This window comes from Eurypyga helias, unplaced genomic scaffold, assembly GCF_000690775.1.
Source record: "Eurypyga helias isolate BGI_N326 unplaced genomic scaffold, ASM69077v1 scaffold10686, whole genome shotgun sequence".
Lineage (NCBI taxonomy): Eukaryota > Metazoa > Chordata > Aves > Eurypygiformes > Eurypygidae > Eurypyga > Eurypyga helias.
Genome location: NW_010254690.1, coordinates 1 through 21,048, shown reverse-complemented (window position 1 = coordinate 21,048; position 21,048 = coordinate 1). Strand labels below are relative to the sequence as shown.

The 21,048-nt window shown below is 39.7% G+C and overlaps 1 protein-coding gene across 1 annotated transcript in view; it reads right to left on the bottom strand.

Annotated features, from left to right (window-relative positions):
- The window catches only part of LRGUK (leucine-rich repeats and guanylate kinase domain containing), a gene marked incomplete at its 3' end in the record, with an annotated part of 47,066 nt that extends 27,224 nt beyond the window's left edge, over nucleotides 1-19,842 (bottom strand). The window contains exons 1-9 of the mRNA XM_010153095.1: nucleotides 19,763-19,842; nucleotides 19,155-19,246; nucleotides 17,727-17,827; nucleotides 16,723-16,804; nucleotides 13,705-13,829; nucleotides 10,502-10,645; nucleotides 7,365-7,445; nucleotides 5,909-5,995; nucleotides 3,533-3,639 (exon numbers count right to left, since the gene is read on the bottom strand). Of these exons, the coding sequence (XP_010151397.1) occupies nucleotides 3,533-3,639; nucleotides 5,909-5,995; nucleotides 7,365-7,445; nucleotides 10,502-10,645; nucleotides 13,705-13,829; nucleotides 16,723-16,804; nucleotides 17,727-17,827; nucleotides 19,155-19,246; nucleotides 19,763-19,842 (899 nt within the window). The remainder of the gene's footprint in view (nucleotides 1-3,532; nucleotides 3,640-5,908; nucleotides 5,996-7,364; nucleotides 7,446-10,501; nucleotides 10,646-13,704; nucleotides 13,830-16,722; nucleotides 16,805-17,726; nucleotides 17,828-19,154; nucleotides 19,247-19,762) is intronic.
- Between the last annotated feature and the right edge of the window lie 1,206 nt (nucleotides 19,843-21,048).

Sequence of the window (21,048 nt, the reverse complement as noted above, 5' to 3'; positions counted from 1 at the left end):
TCCTGCACTTTTGAGTGTCCAGCAATTTATTTTGACAGCTCAAAATGGAATGCAACTTTGGACTCTTATTTTTAAAACTCTGCCAGATTTTAAGATTATGGCACTTGAAAATATGTCAGAAATAGTTGAAATTCATTAAGAATAAGCGGGTTTGAAATTACAAATAGCTTTAAATTTAAATTCTAAAGTGGAAGAAAAACATCAATGTGTGTTAAGTTTCTATTTAATGTGATTTAAAACAGGTGAACACAAATTCCTGAAAACAGAGTATAATTCTTTTACCTTTCCTCTTATAAGTAACTATCTCTGCAAGAACTAATGATAACCATCCAACACAAGCATGGAGGAATAGAATTTCAGAGTAATAGCTTCACTCCTATTTTAGGTTCAGTAAATCACCTCTATTTTCTACCAGATCATATGTATATAATGGGACTTGATGCTTCAGAGTCACTAAAATAATAATGCAATTCAGTCTCCTAGTTCTCCTATGGAGTACTACTTGCACAGAAGAAATAACACATACACCTAATAAATTAAGAGACTGGCTTGGGTCTGTACGTATGTGCTATTATTAAACTGAAATGGACCCAGATCTCGTTTCAGTGTTCCATCCAGTAGACTAGTTTAAAGCAAGACAGTAGCAGAACCCTGGGAGATTTAAGGATTTTTCACTTGCTGTGCTGACTGGTGACATTTACAAAACATTAGCACAATCAGCTTATTAGCACAATATATTAAAAATACTGGAGAAGGTAAAAAAACATTTTAAAAACCCTTGTCTGAATTTGTTTGGTTGTGACATTCTGTCCAAGAAATACCTTCCTCCTCTCTTGATTATTTGAGCTGTTCAAACTGTCTTTCCTTTTTCTGACATTTGTGGTAAGGAGAAGACCAGTTTACAACAAGATCCCAGGAGGTATGAGGGACAGATGTGGATACTACAAGTGCAGTATTATAAATGAACCACTTCAAAGATGGGAACTCCACGAAACACGCTTAGTGACTAGAGGTTCAACATTTATCAAGATGTAGCAGAAAGGTTCTTACTCTTGCTCAAGGCCGTGCCCTTCACGAATAATGATGTCAAGGCAGGTCTGCAAAGACAGAACCCTTATCTTCAACACTTTTAATATATTCCTTCTCCATGCACAGAACCTGTTACATGCTCACAAATTGCAGAATTCCTCCGTAACCTTTTCTTTTGCAAGGAAGTGTTATATCCAGTAATGATACATCATTACTCGACATGATTATATTCAAATTCCCTTAAATATATTTCCATTGCTCAAATTCCTCATATGCTCAACTCCCTTGGATTTATTATTTCATCAGAAGAACATGGTGATTAGTTCCATAATACTATCTTTCATTACATCACCACTCACCGGTCCTCAAAAGATAAACTAAAAGTTTTGGGTTTCCTACAACTTGTGAGCAATATCTTGTCAAGAGTTCTGGGCTCACTTATTGTACATCTTCCAAGCTTCTTTGTCTGTGGTGAGTACAGTAATACACTGCTCTGCAAGACTGATAGCGTTCAAGGGCAGAAGGGACTACCGTGATTATCCCTACTCAGACTTCCCTCATCACACCAGCAACAGCATTTCCCCGAGTCAGTTCTTGTTTCAAGCCTGATACCTGAGGTTCCGTTAGAGCATATTTTAATTAAAAACGTTCCAGTTGTGGAGAATTCTTGGTACCCTAGGTAAATTGTTCGAATGGTTAATTACCTTCATTGTTAAAAATAATCATGCTCTATTTCTTCTCTGAATGAATTTATCCTCAACAGCCGGATACCAAGTCTCACCATGTACTTGGCCAACAGACTGAAGAGCCCCGTTATTAAATTTCTGCTCCCCATGTAGCAGTTTTAACTACGATCAAGCTACCTTTTTAAATGCCACATACATTTATAGCAGGGGGAAAGTACACATAATATTGTGCAGTGGTGTGTTACCATGTAATTAAAGACAGACTCACACGCCACGCAGAGAGAGGGAATCGCATAAGAAACTTAATGCTAATGGTTTCTGACTGGAGAGTACGCAGCAATGTAACGTTTTGCTTTGTTTTCTTGTTTTATTTTTAATAGAGATATTACTAAAGCAGAATTAATTATAATCACATCTATGAATATGGATGCAAATGAACTACACCAGTCTGGTTCCAATAAGCCTTTTCTAGCGCAGAAGACTGTAACGCATCATCATTAGGAAGACTTCATTAATGACTGTGTTGTGTGCTTTCCAGCTGAGCATGGGCAAACATTCAAAGTGTCATTAACGATTTTGGTCTGTACCATAAACGCTGGTCTGCTTGTTTATATGTTTGTGTATACAATACCTCTGACAGAAGACAGAATTGTTTCTTTCCAGCAATGAAGATACACACACACAATCCAATAAACAAATACTTAAATATGTCTGCATTGGAAAAAATCCATGCCTTTAGGTAAAACTATTGTGCCCTTTAAAAAAAAAAAAAAAAAAGAAAAATCTCCAACCCTGCAAAATAGTAAATAAATCTTTGGGGTGTTTCTAAATAGACTGCTAAAAATTCTCAGAGCTGTCATCACCACTGGGATGGTTCCTGTCTCTCATTGACAATCACAGAAAACAAAAGACTTGTAATAAAGATATTCTAAAAATATATATTCCTGAGTTACTAAATGATGGATCTTAAATCAGTTTAGTCATTATAAATTAAGATGTCTAAAACGGTGCTAAAACAGGGTGTGGGGCACAGAAGTTGATCTCAGTGCCCACTGTAGCCAAGATAATAAGAAACCATGTGTATTTCACAGTAACTTCCGTCAGAGTGTGTCAAGGCATTTTCCAAGGATTCATCAAGAAAATATCATAACACACCGGCAGAGCAGCCAAGTATGGCTCTTTCCATTTCCTAGATGAGAAATGAGACTGAGAGAAGTCACCTGGCATGGCAATGGCAACGTTGGAAGAACAACGTTGACTTGCCTCTCCCTTCTGTGCTTTAAGGCAGTCAGCATCACCTCCTCCCAAAGGCAGAAGTAGCTGAACTTCCCTGAGTAAAAACCTGAAAATTTCACCTTATGAATATAAAATGCTCCCCAAAGCCAGGAAAATAAAGCCATTTTGCTCACAATGGGATGCCAATAGTGTGAAGAGGAGGAGTAAGCAGAAGAGGGAGAAGTGATGTTTTACACTCTTCTCCCATTAGAGATTTTTAAATTGCCTTTGGGTATTGATAGAAATGGTGCATTATGGTGAAAACGGCCATCTGTTTCAACAGATTGTTTAAAAGAAACGGAGGTGTGGACAATCTGTCTCAGACTTTAGAGGTGAATGACTAACTTCATTTCATAATCAATTTCAACCAAATAAAATTTGCCTGATTTCCAGACTGCTACCAGAATATCTTGGAATGGCTCTTCTTCGTTAGATTAATTTAGAGTTGGGAGCGGGACAGAAAAAAGTCTAACAATGACAACATATTCTGCTTTACTTGAGTGCCACCCTCAGGAGCTGATGGGAAGTGGAGGTGAGCTTACCTGTCAAAGATTCTCTGGGGCTGCAGCACACTATACATAACGTGAGTCATATGATCCTTAGCAGCAACAACTTCTGGGGGAGGATCATATTTATTCACAGCAGCAACCTGTTTCCCCAGTTTAGGGGCAAAAAGAGAAGAGGAGCAGTGATGTAACTGTTTCCAGCCGCAACATGCTTCGCAGATCACCATGAGTAATGATGGTTTACTATTTATGAGGGTCAGTCTTTGTATTTGGGTTGTCTGTGAGCACTCCACTACATAAATCTTTTCAGGGGATTTAAGCACATTTTGATAGATGGATGGAAGGCGGCCAGACGTAGCTCACTATCTTTAATAGATTCAACCTTTTACTGGAAAGAAAACAGGATACCACGTAAGACGCATAATAATTTTGCTTCGGTTTTAATTATCCATTAATTTGCATCCTCTCAGTGCTGGTGAAAGATGCCAAACCAAAATCCTTAGGGACCGAAGCCATTTATTTATTCGTCAGAACAGGAGCAGAATGGACATTAACAAAATAAGCAAACTGCAGTTTTCTCCTGACAATGCATTTCAGTCTTTCCTGGGAGGAAAAGCACTCAAACTCCAAGGATTCTCTCCATTCTGTTGAAAGGTCTACTGAGGGTACTGACCACTAATGAGTTGTATATTTTTTGGTATTATTAACGCTGCCCACTCAGAAACAGGTTAAGAACTACTGAGCCATTTCATGTAATCCAAATACCTTTAAAGGATCTTAAAGCAAAACATCCAGTAGTCAGGACCCAGTGTCCACACTATCCAGGGGGAAGTGGGGGAAGGGAGCTCATTTCCTTCTGGCTCTAGTTTGGTCCTTTAGTCTGTATTAGTGGTTAGGAGCACATCAAGTGCATCCTGGTGCACATCATCTGGTTAAAGTTAGTCTAAAAAAAGTCTAGTTCATACATTGCAAGACTATTGTGGAATGGGAATTTGGGCCTACAAGAAAGCTGGTTGGGACTTTTGACAAAAGCAGGGAGCAACAGGACAAGGGCTAACGGGTTTAAATGGAAAGAGGGAGATTGTGGTTAGACATCAGGAAGAAATTCTTCCCAGAGAGGGTGGGGAGGCACTGGGACAGGTTCCCAGAGAAGCTGTGGATGCCCCATACCTGGAATCGTTCAAGGCCAGGCTGGATGAGGTTTGGAGCAACCTGGTCTAGGGGAAGGTGTCCCTGCCCATGGCAGGGGGTGGGACTGGATGGGGTTTAAGGTCCCTTCCAGCCCAAACCATTCTATGAATGAGAATCAAGCATAGCAAGTTGGGCAACTGGGAGTTTCACTTCAAAATTACACTTCTGATCTAAACTACAGCATTTCTGCATATCCATTTCGTGTGTTAGTGAGATAGAAGAGTTGCTGTCGCCAAAGTCAGTTCGACAAGACAGTTTATGATGTTAGAGTAGATGTCCTAAAATAACCTGCAGTCAGGATTTTCTGGAATAACTTTAATCATCCAAAAGTTAAGTGCCAGTCTAAGCCAGTCATCCAGTCTTACCTGTACAGTCTGTAGAGAAGGAAAAATTTCTTTAATATATTCAAAATTTTATTGTAAGGAAAACAGTTTGCCTCATAAGACAAAGAATAAGATCAACATCTTGGGTCGTTGGGGTAAACCACTCTGGTATCAGCCCTTCAGTGTTCATTGTTCATGACAGAGAGAGCCTGGCATTAAACAAGTTCCCTAATATTTATGCGGCTAAAGTTAGGAGCGATTAATTTCTTGTAAGGATCACTTTTAAAGGATAATTCCCTGAAATCCAACCCCAATTGGCAGATGTTAATCCTACCAGTTCCAGCATGTCTTGGGCCAAATACTCCAAGCAGCAAGCAAATCACATTAGAAGTGGCCCAAGAGGGAAAGGTTTCTATTACTATAAAGTTACTGTAAGCACTCTGAGCAGGTTTTTTCTGGGAAAAGGTTTTCCACTGAAAGCTGTAAGGAGCAGAACAGGAAAAAAGTATCATTGTAACTTTCAGAGTTTACTTTGCTGTACACGACACTAAAAAATCCCAACAACAGTATTTTAGAAGTAGCATGGTGGTTACCCCTTCAGGGTATTTAATAAATGTCACTGACTGTTTAGATTCACTAGCTGGGCAACAATGGCTGCTAAGTAAACTTCTTCGCTGAACAAAGCTTTTAGGTAAGCTTTGCATTTTTACATACTGCTCCAGAAATTCTGTAGATATACATCTGGATTTAAAAGTAAAGTCTCTGAATTTGGAGAATTCTCGGGAGCTGAAACATGGGAGATTTGTCACACCCAAATGACTATAAAGCTACATTTGCATGCATAGCTTTTTATATTCTTTATTTGGAAAAATTCCAGAATGATATGATATTTACTTACCTTTTCTTCTACTGAAATCTTCTTGAGATCCAGTTCTGTTAGTTGGAGCAACATGAAAATCACCAAGAGCCAATAATCTGTTTTCTCCTAAAGGACAAATTTTCCACTTTGACATAAAGCACTTAACTTCATCAATCTAATATTTCTTTTCAATCGGAGGAAATTAAATTGGCCTTAATACATTGCAACATTAAAAAGCTTTTTACCCTGAAGGATGTCAATACACTGTACAAACTGACCCCTCGCCATAAGCTTAGTTTCTGCAACAGATGCTAATAATTGTTCAAAAGTCTGCAGTGTTGTTTCTAAGGTCAGGATGGGAATTTAAAAATCACCACCACACCCAGTAGAACACCAAGAAAGACTGTCGGAGAACCAAAAGCATTATCTATACTGGGATTATGTAATAAACTATGGTTATCCTTCTAACATTAGTCGTACTGCAGGAACTCTAAAAGAGAATTCGCATTATAAATTTGTCGTCACATACGCTTTTTTTTCTGAGACAATAAAAAGAATAATTAAAAATAAAAAGCTGACACTGACAAAAGTGTTGGTAAAGTCCTGTTAAAACCACTGAAATTCAGAGAGCTGCCTTAAGATGATTGTTGCATGTATTAGTTATCAAAACAGTAGCTGAAAGGCTTTGCTTAGGGAAAGGACACCTAAACAGAAAAAGGCTTTCAGATTACCCAGCACCAGGGGCAGCATATTTTGGGTATCTTTCATGCTAATTTCATTGTGTGCCATGACAGACCATTCCCACAGAAGCCAATAAAAAACTGCCAATTACAGGAAGGAGAAGTTAAACCCTGAAGATTTCTCTCTGACACTGGAAATCACTTCAAAATTCAAACATAATTTAGAAACCACAAAAGTCAGGATAGAACCATCTATGATCACTCAGGACAAATTACATATGCAGAGTCAAAGTCAGAATTTCTGATATTTTGCCAATGTTATTGCTGTTTATAAAATGGATGTTTAATTCATTAATTGAGGAATATTATGGGAGTCATAAATGAGAACTGAGTAAATCCTAAAGAAGAAAAGAGACAAGTGTCCAGAGACACACAATTTTAAAAGGAATACTATTAATTTCCTTTGAGCTTTTCCCAGAAACAACTGAGTACAGACCTTCAAAGTAAACAAAGACCATGGCACACTGCGTGTACAAAGGCATAAATGGATTCACAAACAGAATTAATAAAATTCATGGACTTACTACGTGGATATTAAACATCATGATTCATACGCAGCTTTGGTTCAGACAAAGTTCCCAGGCAAGGGTGGGTAACCACGCCAGGGAAACCATCACTCACTGTTCCTTGTACTCGTTCCCAGAAATGACCTGGCCACTCCCAGGGATAGAAACCGAGGCTAAATGAATTCTGGTGTGATCCAAACCAGCAGTTCAAAGTTCTTATTTTTCACTTTCTCTTTAGTTCTTTCTTACCTGTATAGGGTTTTTTAAAAGATTTAAAACTCTGAGGAGAGGCAGATCTTCAATACATTCAAGTTCATGCAGATCAGCAATCTAATTAGTGAGAGAAACAGAGCATAAATCAGCAGCAAGAGAATCCATGATAACTATGGGGGGGGAAAAAGTATTTTAATCCCTGCTCTTAAAATCTGGACATAAAAAAAATTCATTATACTCACAAAGTGGGTATACATGTTAACTGCATTCAATAAGGCACTTCTAGTCACAAAAGGCAGACAACTTGGATGTTAGCTGGAGAAGCAGCATAATACCGACAGCAATTTCAAACCACCTGCATTTTTCCAGTTCTTTCAAATGTCAAGCCCTAACACATTTAGCTTTTATGTGGCTGATGTGCTTAAGTGAGGCAATTCTGCAGTTATATTTGCGCTTCAGTTGACTAGCAAAAAAAAAAAAAAAATATCCCTCTAATAAGAGGTTTTTTGTCACTGACGCTCAAGTTCATCCTACCTCACTTGCAGCACTTGACTGAAAAGCATCAGGGAAGTTGTCCTTGGCTGCCTGTGTCCAGAGCATGATGCATTCCACTTAAGGTCTCATCTGTCCCCAAAAGGAACTTGGCTTGGCTGTGCTCAGGCACATCAGCTAAGCCTTAGAATTTCTGTGGGATTAATCAAAGTGTGAATGCCCAAAGCAAAGTCACACTAGAGGTACTCGTGCTAGACCCTGAGCGACCAGTTCTAAGGCTCTCAATTAAAACAAAATGGGTCAAATGGAATTCACGTTGCTTCATTTTAGCCATCTGTTAAGTTAGCCCAAGTCAGCTGCTTAACCTCACTTCATAATCAGTGGAGAGAGGCAGTTCCAGAAGTCATCTGATCCATGGTAGGCTGGGATGAATTGCCTTGTAAGGATACCTGCTTTTCCTCCACTGCTGCAAGACTGAACCTAGAAGATTTTGGGTTCTATTCCTAACTTAGCTAATGCAATGTGTCTAAAAATACAGAAGTCAATCATAGCCTATCCAATATTCATTTTGAGATAACAAGAATCATAGAATCTTTTAGGCTGGAAAAGACCTTTGAGATCAAGTCCAACCATTAAGCTAACACTGGTAATATGATCACTAACCCATGTCCCTAAGCAGCTCATCCACACATCTCTTAAATCCCTCCAGGGATGGTGACTCCACCACCGCCCTGGGCAGCCCTTTCCAATGCCTGATAACCCTTTCAGTGAAGAAATTCTTCCTAATATCCAATCTGAACCTCCCCTGGCACAACTTAAGGCCTTTTCCTCTTGCCCCTTCACTTGGGAGAAGAGACCAACCCCCACCTTTCTGCACTCTCCTTTCAGGGAGTTGTAGGGAGCAATAAAGTCTACTCTGAGGCTCCTCTTCTCCAGGCCGAACCCCACCCCACCCCCCTCAGCCGCTCCTCACAGGAATTGTGCTCCAGACCCTTCCCCAGCTCCGTTCCCTTCTCCGGACACGCTCCAGCCCCTCAGCGTCCTTCTGGCTGTGAGGATTTGACTTCAGGATTTGAGTTGTGGCCTCACCACTGCCCAGCACAGGGGGGCAATCTCTCCCCTGGTCCTGCTGGCCACACTGTCTCTGATGCAGGCCAGGATGCTGTTGGCTTCTTGGCCACCCAGGGACATGTCAACTCATATTTGGCCACTGTCGACCAACACCCCCAGCTCCTTTTCTACCAGGCAGCTTTCCAGCCCCTCATCCCCAAGCCTGTATCATTGCCTGTGCTGATCCCTCTGAAGAGCCATCCTGTCCTCGGGCAGATCAACACCCCCATTCAGCTGAGTGTCATCTGCAAATTCACTGAGGGTGGAACAGCTCTGACCAAGCTAAATGTTATTTGGGTGGATTTCCTATATAAATCACAGAATGCCAACCGTCCACATTTGAAAATCACTGAACACGTGTATGAGTGACATGGTTTGCAGATAAACCTATTGTGCCCATTTTTGAAAAATCAAACATTTAAGATTATTCTGGGTGGTAGTGAGCTGAAGTAACACAGACCTTTCTGTGTTGATTAATTAAAATTCTCTTTAAGTTATTCTTCAGAAGGAAACGCTCAAAAAAAATGGTGACTCATTAAACAGTTTCAGTATCATCATTAAAAGAGTCAAATTTTGATGAGGTAAAATTAATAGCTTTTGCATGCCGCCAAGAAGAGTGGAAACTATATGAGGCAATGGAAGTGGTGTTATTAATGCTAATAGCAACCATACTATTAGTTAGCTTCCTGTCTTGTGCAATTGATGTACCTTTAAATGTCAACCTGAACGCAGAGGGAAAAACAGAATTCACAGTGTCTTGAATTAAACCCTGTAAATGTATCTTGCAAGCAGGGATAAATGACAGACAATAATCAATTTGTGGCTTATACTGTTATTTCTTATTTTTGTTTTGTTGTTTGGGGTTTTGTGTTTTGTTTTTTTTTTTTTTTTTTTACATGCAGCTCTGCCTGATGTTAAAATGATTCCTGAATTGACTGTCTTTTCAGTTAAGGACCCTGGAAGATCAATATCAAAAGTATTATGTGCATATGGCTTGGGTTTCAAAATTGAAATACAAATGCATTGGATTGTATCATTGTACTTCCAGTGAAAATTCTGCTGCATAACAAAAGCCACTTTATAATGGAGTACACGAAGTTCTGCCTTACAGGAGGTTTCCAGCTGAGAGCTCACAAGAATCTGTGGTCATAAAATTGGGCTGAGAGATATTAGCAAAACCTCCTGAGGCCTGGCAGTAGAAAAGCTGTGATGTAAGTAAAGATCCTCAAGAATAATCAAGCTGAAAAAGCTGCACACTCATCCCTGTCTTATCCACTCAAGGGAGCACTGTTAGTTCTTTAGGTACGTGAGCACTAAATACCACAGAAGTGATACCTACATAAAGATAAACACATCTAGAGATATTAAATATGCCTGAGGAGCACACTATCAATCAACGTGTGAAACAGTACTGGAGTGAAACACCAAAGGAAAAAATATCATCTTTTCTAATATTCATTTCCTGCAGTGTTGTCAGATTTTTTGGTTAAGTCTTAAATGGATTGAATTTCAGAAAAAAAAAAAAATTATACATTCGTAGAAAAAGTTGAGATCAATATTAAGTACACTACCTGATTATTCTCCAGGTTGATCATCTCTAGTAGATCATGTTCCTCCAAGCCTTCTAGATTAGTTATTTTATTGCTAGATAGGTCCAGCTTCTGTAGAGTTTTCAAGCTGTTCAACCCAGTTATCTTCACAATCTGGTTAGAGCTCTAAGAAGAAATGAAGGCATATAAACTGTTGATAAAGTTCTACAGATGGAAAACAACATTCCTGAGGAAGAAGAGAGTTCACTTTGTTATTGAGAATCCTCTTAGGTACGCCTTTTATGCATTAGCCCCTCTTCATCTTGAGATGACATATTGCAACTTTCCATACTGTTGAAGGAAAAATAATCATTTTCTGATTAACTTATCTTCAACTCACCTTGAAGAGCAGCGAGTGTCAACAGCAATAAAAAGAGCTCTAGCATTCTTTTAAAGCTGATATCAGGAACAAATTCTTCATGGAGAGGGTGGTGAAGCACTGGGACAGGTTGCCCAGGGAAGCTGTGGATGCCCCATCCCTGGAAGTGTCCAAGGCCAGGCTGGATGAGGCTTGGAGCAACCTGGTCTATGGAAGGTGTCCCTGCCCATGGCAGGGGGGTTGGAACTAGATGATCTTTAAGGTCCCTTCCAACCCAAACCATTCTATGATTCTATATTGGCTAAAGAATACTCTTGTCACTGTCCAACTCAAAATTTAGAAAATAGATATGCATGTAAAGGTATAGAATATATATACATAAATACATAGAATTTCCCTCTGTAATCACAATTGTATTTACACTTGTGATTACAGAATAAATTATGAAAATACTATGGTGGAAGAATACAGTACTGTCTTCTTTGGACTACAGGCAGCCTAAAAAATATCTGTAGGATACACAAGTTCACCTTAATTCACACTGAGTGAAGGCAGATTTTATTTACTGTCAGTGACAGCATGCACGGAAACGCCAAAGCAAATAAACCAAACCCATCTTGCTGTAAGTTCATCTAGACTCTAACACAAGTAACGACCCAAGCTACTGAGAACTCATAACCAACTATCATTGTTTTATGTTCTTTCCGAAGTGCAAGACGGAAGACCTAGATTTATCACTGGACACCAGATGGCTTCATTTCTCAGAGCCTCACAAAGGATATACTTGTTTCTGCTATGAACTCTAAATAGGTATAACATGCTAGGCTCTGTGCTCATCTTTGTCCTGGTGGCCACACGTACCCAGATGGCCTCTCAACATGATTCTTGCTGTATAACCTTGCAAGTTTATTTTGCCATCAGCATCACCTTGTGCTGAAAGCTTAAAAGCCTCATATTCTATTAATAAATATTTAGGAACTATTGGAATAAATAAGCCACCTGACTCTAATGTTAATCCAGTTGCCTGTCCTTGACATTTTTCCTGACTTTTAAATGTTTAATTAGGTTATTAATAGCATGGAGGCTCTCTCTTCTCTCCCCGTTCTTCGTTAGACCTCTGTTTAATAGGATACAGCTTAGAGCTCTGGTTGCAAAATGCTATGCAAGAGGTGCACGTAAAATTCTGAGAACAAAAGGGATTTGTGTAGAGACCCTTTTTTTGCAAAGCATAAAATTCCTAAGAGTCCAGTTCATTAGAGCTGCACTTGTTATTTTTTGCAAACGTAAGCAGAATAAAGGCTTTTTGGTATAGCTAGGCAGTATTTACAGTTTTTGAAGCCTTTCTTCCAAACTTCAGACCTTACTACTCTTTCAACCTAAAAAGCTCAAGGGAAAATGGAAAAGAAAGCTGAATCAAGGGGAAGAGAGGGGGTGACTGCTCCTATGAAAAAAGAACTGTCTTTTTTTCTAATTAGTAAAAGAAAATGCTATGCTAAAATCTGTCTATTTACATAATTTCCACATGACTATCTACTTTGCTAATTAAAAAAGACAAGCAGTTGTATAAATAATCGTATCACCATGTAAGAACCAAAACCGAAGAACATGTTCATATTAATAAGGCTTAGCTGTTAACACAACCTCCAAAACATTTTGCAGAGCAGATAACCATTACTAACAGAGTTATTATTAGCCTTTTAACAGATGAGGAAATCGGTGCACACAATGGTTGAGCAACTTACTGTAGCTCTCCCTGAAGAAAGCATTTAAAGACCTTCCTGTCAGCTTAGACTGTCATACTCCTATAGTTCATTTCAGAACTTTTAGATACGGTTTTGCCAATCTCAGTTAATCTTATTCATTGAAAATGAGACAAAATTCAGTTTTATTGCCACTGGGGGCAAAACTGGAAGCTACTGAAGGCATTATATATCTGAAATATATTAAAAATACATTACTGAACACTATTTGAATATATTATTCAAAACAGAGTACTGTCCACTTTTAAACGTGAATAGCTTTCCTGAATATCAAAGCAGTATTAAGTACAAGGGCCAATCAGGACTTGATGGGTACAGACCTTAGTTACTCTTTTCTCTATCAATTACTACAGAACAGAAGAAAAATCTTTAAAATTTTAGAAGGATTGGAAAAGAGTATTTCTATTCTAGGGATTCATTCACTTTACCTAAAATATTTATGTAAGTGCTTAAAACTAATGTAGCAAATGAGAGCATATTTCATAGAATCATAGAGTGGAAGGGACCTTAAAGATTGTCTAATCTCATCCCCTCTGCCATGGACAGGGACACCTTCCATAGTCCAGGTTGCTCCAAGCCTCATCCAGCCTGGCCTTGGACACTCCCAGGGATGGGGCATTCACAGCTTCTCTGGGAACCTGTCCCAGTGCTCCCACCCTCTCCGGGAAGAATTTCTTCCTGATGTCCCATCTCAATCTCCCATCTGCTATCATGAACACAACCTTATGAGGAAACATACTTAAAAACCCTCCAAATCTTCATGGTTTGCACTGTGGGACTTGCACAGTATGTAACTTCTTATGCATCATCTAAGCAACAAAAAAACCTGCCCAGAGCAAATGTGAAATATTTTTGGAGACATTCAAAACCCAGCTGGACAAGGCACAGAACAACCTCCACTGATGATGGCTCTGCTTTGGGATCAGCTGACCTTCACAGCTCCCTTCTAACCTCTATCATTCTATGATCCTGTATTAATAAAAAATGTGTCTGGTATTACACACATCTCTGAAAAGTTTGTTATGTAATTGCCTTCACATGTATTAAGGCATCAATATACTGATAAAAGACACGCAGGAAAACAACAAGAATTACTTCTTTCTTACCAGATTGAGCATTTTGATAGGTAAGTTCTCAAGGCCACTGATTGCAACGAGTCTGTTGTGTGACAAACTAAGATGAGTCAGGCTGTGACACTTCTCCAGTCCTCTTACCTCCTCGATGTTGTTAACTATACAGAGGTTTTTGCATTTAAGGAAAACAACTGAACACAAAACCTTAGCAATAATCAGTAGCTACATTAGCCAAATTAGCCAAAGGAGCTGAATTTTATGGTATGGGGAGCTGGATATCAAATGCTTCATGTTAAGGAGGTTAAAATCCCAGCTGTCCACATCCCTGTTCTGGAACTTACGGCCTCCTTGTTTGCCTGACATAGCTTTTTACAGTTATGAAGTACTTAACACTGCTCCAAAATGACCTTGACCTCCAAGCATTACACACGTTGTCCATGTAAAAACAGCTGAGAGTCCTATATGGGGCTATTTCACTCTAAATCAAACCTGTTCTGTACAGGCCATCTGTACTACAAGGGGAAAGCGTATTGTAAATTAACATTAAACTCAAAAGCAGCAGTAAAAGTAGTTAGGGATTCCTCCCAGCAAACTTCAGCATAAACACAACTATCCAGATTCCTTAAACAAAGCACGTTTCCTTTGACAACAAGCTATCTCAGACTGCGCTCTTACAAGGGGCTGAACTGCAGAGGTACCTGACTCTATCGCTCCGCTCTACCAAAAACAAGTAACTCTCATCCAGGCATCTAATTGTTTGGTGACTGAAGTTAGGCAGGGAAAATGGCACTGGTAAATGTCCAAGCTGGAACAAGTTACATAAAAAACCCAAGAAATATAACTGAAAAAAATAGCAGGACACAGACATCCCTTTAGGCAAGCACAGAAGAAAACATTTTTAACTGATTGAGAGAATGAACTCTGCCTGCAAACAGGGGCAAGCGAGTTTTCATCCACGTTTCTAGACTTACCAGGCAGTGGGTAATGGTCAGGTTTTTTCCTCTCAGTCTGAAGGATGTTGTAACCAAACAAAACGTAAGCTTAGCCAGGGGTAATAGAATACTCTTTAAAAACTCTGACCTAACTCTGTTTTTTCGTAACCGTACCCCTACACAGGGACTTAACTGTAGGCTACCCAAGTTCTACACCCACAGGCCTAGGGGGGAAGGAGAGGGGGAGAAATGAGCCAGCAAGCACAGATCTTTTCATAGGATCTCACACCAGGCTGTCTCTGTCATTTTAGGAAAGAAACCAAAGCCATCCACAGGCACTGATATTTATCAGCTATTAACTGATTTGCATACAAAGTGGGACGGCTTCTCTTTCAACTGAGGAGGAAAAGTTTTGGCGAGGAAAAAATACTGTTTAAGCCACAACCATCAACACAAGGCACCAAATTCCTCAGCACTAGAAACTAATACAATCAGTTTTAGTTGTTTAATGACTCATTATAATGCTTTGTCAGATGTTGTTGCCCAAGCTGTCTCCTTTTCTGGTTTGGGTGGTTTCCTCCTTGAAAACTCATTTATAAACCCGTCAGGTGTGCTTGTGTGTGCACCTGTCAGAAAAAAATAGTGATAATGACCTTACCATCTGCATCATAATTCACTTAAATACGATAAGAAAAGCTTAGTTACTGTCAATGAGAGAGGCACGCCAAACATTTCTGTGACTGCATGATATTTAATACAGTGTTTTCATTTCTAAAGAACAGCTTGTTTTGTCTGCCATGTCTTCAGCAAGGAGTGCTTGACATGGGTTAGGAACAGTGCCACTTTGCTATTTTAAATTTTGCACTTCTAAATTCTGCACTCATTTTCCTCTATTTCAGAGGGTCCCATCGCAACTGTATGCATGAAACAGGTTTTCTCCCCATTTCAACGGCATCTTCATTGACAAATGAGGAAATTGAAGACAGCATGCTGCTGCATTGAAACCAAATGAAAAAATATTGAATCAGATTCACAATACAAATCTCTGATCCTTTTTTCCTTTCCATTTTGCCATATGGTTTTTGCTCTGTGATGGACAATTAGAATTGCAAAGGGATAGTGTCTCAATGCCATTTTCTGACAAGAACATGTCACCCGTACACCTTGTAAAAACGTGTGAATAATGTAACCTGGGCACCCTGCACATGCTTTATCTGCTCCTACATGAAAAAGGCATTGTATTAATATCGTTTGGTAATGGGCTACTTCGAGGACAAGAAACAGAGAAAAAACTGCAACAGCCTGCTGTCTTCTCCTTTTCAGAGGGCAGAACATCAAAATGCAATTTATGAGGGGAAGAGGCAAGGTTCACAAGCCCTTGGGAAGTAACTGCAGGATAGGCAGCATGTCAACACGGAACTCCAGAATCAGAAAAGCACAGGAGAATCTTTAGGGGGACAAAGAGTACTATGGACAGACTTGGAGAAGTAAACAACGAAGAAGCTTCCTCTGCAGGTTTGTATTGATCGGAATTGTGCCAGAACAGCGTTTCTCATCCCACGAACTGGCTGCCACAGTGAGCGTGGAAGGTGGGTAGCGGCACACATCCACGCTGTGTACTTCCCTCAGCACACTCCAGGAAGTCTCCTCTCACTCAAAGGTTCTCCCCATTATCATTAAATGGCCTTGTCCTCCACAAAGCCTCCACAGTCCCTGTGTAATTAGCTACATCTAAGATTAAATAACATGCACCTTTTCATTTAAGGGAGCTTAGTGTTCCAAGCTGATTTCCTATTAACCTTTCTGATATAAAAACCACTGGGATTATTTATTACCTCTGCCATGCCAAGACAGCGTGACACATCACCTTTTAGGCAGAGGGTTTTGGTGTTCCTCTAGCAGGTGAATACCATACACATATACACAAACACCTTTAACAACACATGCGTAAGTAAATTAAGATCAGTTTCACTGCCAGAATGGGTGTTTAATCTTGCTTCTACAGACAAAAGTGACATGAAGGAAAAACACAGAGATAACAGGTACCTATTTGAAGCAAACAGCTGTTCAGACAGCAAACAAGCAACCTTTCTCCCATTCCAGTTTCCATAAAGGATACAATCCAGCAGGAGTTTGGTAAGTGACTGGTATGCTGATAAATCTTGCATTTTAGTTATTTGATTGTATGAAAAATCTACTTCCTAAAGAAAAAAGGAGACAAGAAGCTAATTTCTTTTCTTCAGCACTTACAGCTGTCTTGTGAACCTAAACAGCTGTTACATGAAACTCGCAATCAAGGGTGTGGAAGAAATGAGAAGATCATTAATACTAATATTGGGACATAAACAGAAAGGCTCATTTTTATATTAGGTAGAATTCATATTTTAGTAACTTCCAAAACTATACTTTCTCCCAACAAGATTGTCATGAATGGTCTTGTAATTATGCATACATATGTAAAAAATGAACAGAGAAGGTGTATTTCAAAACAACCTCCTGCTTTTTATAACCCAAAGTGGGCTTCAAGAAAACCCAACAAGATTGTCATGAATGGTCTTTTAATTATGCATACATATTAAAAAAAAAAGAACAGAAAAGGTTTATTTCAAAACAACCTCCAGCTTTTTATAACCCGAAGTGGGCTACAAGAAAATAACAGCAAAGGGAAGGCACAGCTACACTTTAAGTGTGTGTTCACAATGACGACTGGCACCAGACAATTTGAAAGGCAGGAACTGATCTCACTAAAGGTCCGATGAAATCAACAAGCAAGGAAAAAGTTTTGGCTACCTTTACCTTCGGCTAGAAGAGCGAGCTGCACAATACACCTTCCCACGGACGCCACGTTCAGAGTGTGCAAGAAAATAGACGACTGAAGCGTGCAGTGTAAAACACCCAAGCATTTGGGAAAGCTATTAAAATGTCAGTTGAGGTAAGAAAGAAGAATAAGGCAGGCATAAAAAGACCCTTTTGCACAAAGAATCATAGAATGGTTTGGGTTGGGAGGGACCTTAAAGACCATCTAGTTCCAACCCCCTGCCATGTCCAAATACAATGTCTAAATGAGATTTAGAAAACCAATTTGAACTTAAACCTATAAAATTCTTTTTTTCTGCAACTTACCTTGAGATTTTTAGGTGGTTTAAAACCGAAATATGTAGTCAATTCATTGTTGGAAGCATTCAGTTTTAGTAAGTGAGGCATGTGACTGATGCAAGAAAGATCTAGTAACAAAACAAAATGTCAAATCCTGTACACGAATGCACAAGTAAATGCAGAGATCATCATATCAAAATGGGATAATTAGGTCCAATAGCAATTAAGAATGAATTTCTAGTTACACATTCAGAAAGCAAAGTTTGAAATGCACAGATCAGGTGTATTAACACCTTCTACTAGAAAAAAATGGTTTCTAAATCACAAGGAATAAATAGCCAAATTCTATGTTAAATTTCCATTATGTCGCAATTAAGAATGAATTTCTAGTTACACATTCAGAAAGCAAAGTTTGAAATGCACAGATCAGGTATATTAACACCTTCTACCAGAAAAAAGATGGTTTCTAAATCACGAGGAATAAATAGTCAAGTTCGACGTTAACGTTAAATTTTCATTATGTCAACTGATTTATCTATATTCCAGAATATTGTTTTATATTCTAGCTACCTTTACAATGACAGAGAGACTACCTCTGTCCTACATCATTAATTAGTGGAGAAAAGTATTTAGGCCACTGCTGAAGACTGAAAGACTAGTTGCTATGGAGAAGTCTCTGCTCTGTTCTGAGCTATCCTTCCCAGACAAACTGTTAGTAAAAAGAACATGGAGAAGCACCACCTTACAAAAGCGCTGCTATTACTGGACTCCAGCACCTCAAGTGAAATGAACTTGAATTAAATAACACAACAGGTTGCCCACCAGAGCTTATTCCTTTTGATGTTAAATTAAGAAAACGAGTTGGGGAGTATGAGGGAGAGGGAAGGAGTGGAAGATGATGGAGTTTACCCCAGTCTGCATTTGTGACCTTTCTAAACCCAGGATACATTTTTCTTACATTTTGTCACCAATGAGAAAAGCAAGCCCTCAGCTGGGAAAACTGTACCAGACATAACTTTAAATATTATGACATGTGCAGATGTAAAATGTCAACCTTAACCTTGTACTGACATGCTTGTTTGCATTTTGTATTTGGACAATAAACTGGACAATAATCTTCATGTTCCCTCTGATAAACATATGCTGGTGCAGCTGTCTGAATGGTCCATAAGTCATTCTCAAGACGATCTAGCCCTCGCCTCATTCTGCAGAGCTGGAGTAGTCACCCCATTAAAACGTAGCCCAGGCCCTGCGATATTAAAGCTACATGGCACAGTGCATTTCTCATCTGAAATGATGTCACAACCCAAGAACTTACTAGCGTATTTACTACATACCATTAATTTTATTATACGGAAGTTCCAGCTTCTGTAGGTGAACGTATCTGGAGAGAATGTTAATGTCACTTAACTCACGACCCTGGAAAAATAAACGGAAGAGACTTTAATAACTAGCTGTATAACCTCAGCTGTTTTCCCGAGAGATGCACAGGAGCAGGAGAGATCGAAGAGGTGCCCCAAGGTCCCTCCAGCTGGAGGTGTCGGAACAGGATGACACAGACAGAAAGTGATGTTAGACCAGCCATGAGCGGAGAAAATGTCAAAAGCAGACTTTAAAACACAACCAGGAGAGAGAGCTGTAGCTAGGAAAAATGCCAGAAAAACAAGGCTGCACAGACAAGGGAGCAGCAGCAAGTGATCTTTAAAAAGCCATTTTAGTTTTTTGAAGGGACAATGAACACAGCATTCCCAGGTGTTTAGCATGTTCCTCCATTTTTTTTCCTCCAGATGACTGAAGCAGGAAGATACATATTCACACCTAGGAAAAAAATCTTACTGCTGTTGCTACAAAGTGGAAAAAACAACACCAATACGGCAGTTGTCAGCAGGAGCCATTCTGTGCCTTGTCAGAAGTCCCATGTATAAGAAAAAGCATTGACAGGTAGAGACAAAAATCTGCCTCTTGCAATTGTTTTACTCAACCAACTATTTGCTGTTACAACAAAGAAACCTTTGAGCGAGCAGCTCTTTACAATGATGTTCTTTGCTTATACTTACTGCAAGCGACAGATTGAGATAAACGTACTCAACGCCAGAGGCTGAGCGCCCCAGTTTGTGGAGTCCCTCTGCCACAGTGTCTTCATCCAACACTCCATCACACTGACCCTATAAAATACCAGAAAGGGGAGGGCAGGCAGAGGAATGGATTAAGGGGAGATTTATGAAAAGAAAATCCACACTCGGGAGAATCTGGGGACTGCTTCGGATGGAAGCGGGAACAGAGTTTAATAGAAGTCCTCAATCAAACGCTGCTCTCAGTGCTCCATCACCCTACTAAGGCACTACGCATTAAGAAAAATGATGAATAAGGCCCTCAAAACAGATAAATAGAAACACGTCACCTACTAGCTCTATACATTTAAAACCAGCTTTCTGTTAGGATTTTTATTTTACCTTCTGGTTTAAATGCACAGCTCTAAAGAGGACCTCTTTCCAGAGATGTCGAGCCATGAAGCTCACGTTGATTATGGTTGTTAACATCTCAGCAAATCAGCACTAACAAAACCCCAGTGTTGTACCCCAATACGCATATTATTGGAGGCCCTTTCCATTCGTTCAGCATGAGCAGCTAGCTTCCTTCTTCAGAGAACAATCTTTGCCAAAGAGGGCACTTGACAGATGGCACTAATGAACCACTGCATAGGTTTAATGAGAAAATAAGCCAATGGCTTGTGAAATTCCTATAAGCTTGGAGAAGTCACACAACAATTGCTAATCTAGGGACCAAGATAAATAATGTTTCAGATGGTAATCATCTAAATTATAGCACCTACATGTTACAGCAGTAGAGACTATAGACACATTTTCACTAGTTAAATATGAGGTGATAATGCTGTAGCAGTGGACACTTTAGAGCCCAGCAGAGCAGGGAGAAAGAAAAAAATCACTTGGTTCCAGGGGCTTATTATAAACAAGAAAGGGGTTTAATTTGGCCATCCATATGCTAGCTTATCTTTAGTCTTTATGTAGCAAGGAGGGAGAAGGGCAAGCCACAACTATCCTGGACACCACGGGGATGGAAGGCACCCTAAAAAAAGGCAGAAATGAGAGGCAAGGGGAAACAGGCCAACCCAGCCTCTCCCCTGTTTGGGCAAATGAGAAATCACTACCTGGTGCCCCCCACTGACTCCCCCTTCTTTCACCACAGCTGTGTGATGAGGGGGAAAGGGCTATGCCCTCACAAGCTCGGCCCCCCCCAAATAGCTGTGGGGCACTGAGATGAACCTCCGTGTGCTGTGACTCCTCTTCGTCTTCGTCCTCCTGCGTGTCTTCTTGGTGAGGCAGGTTGG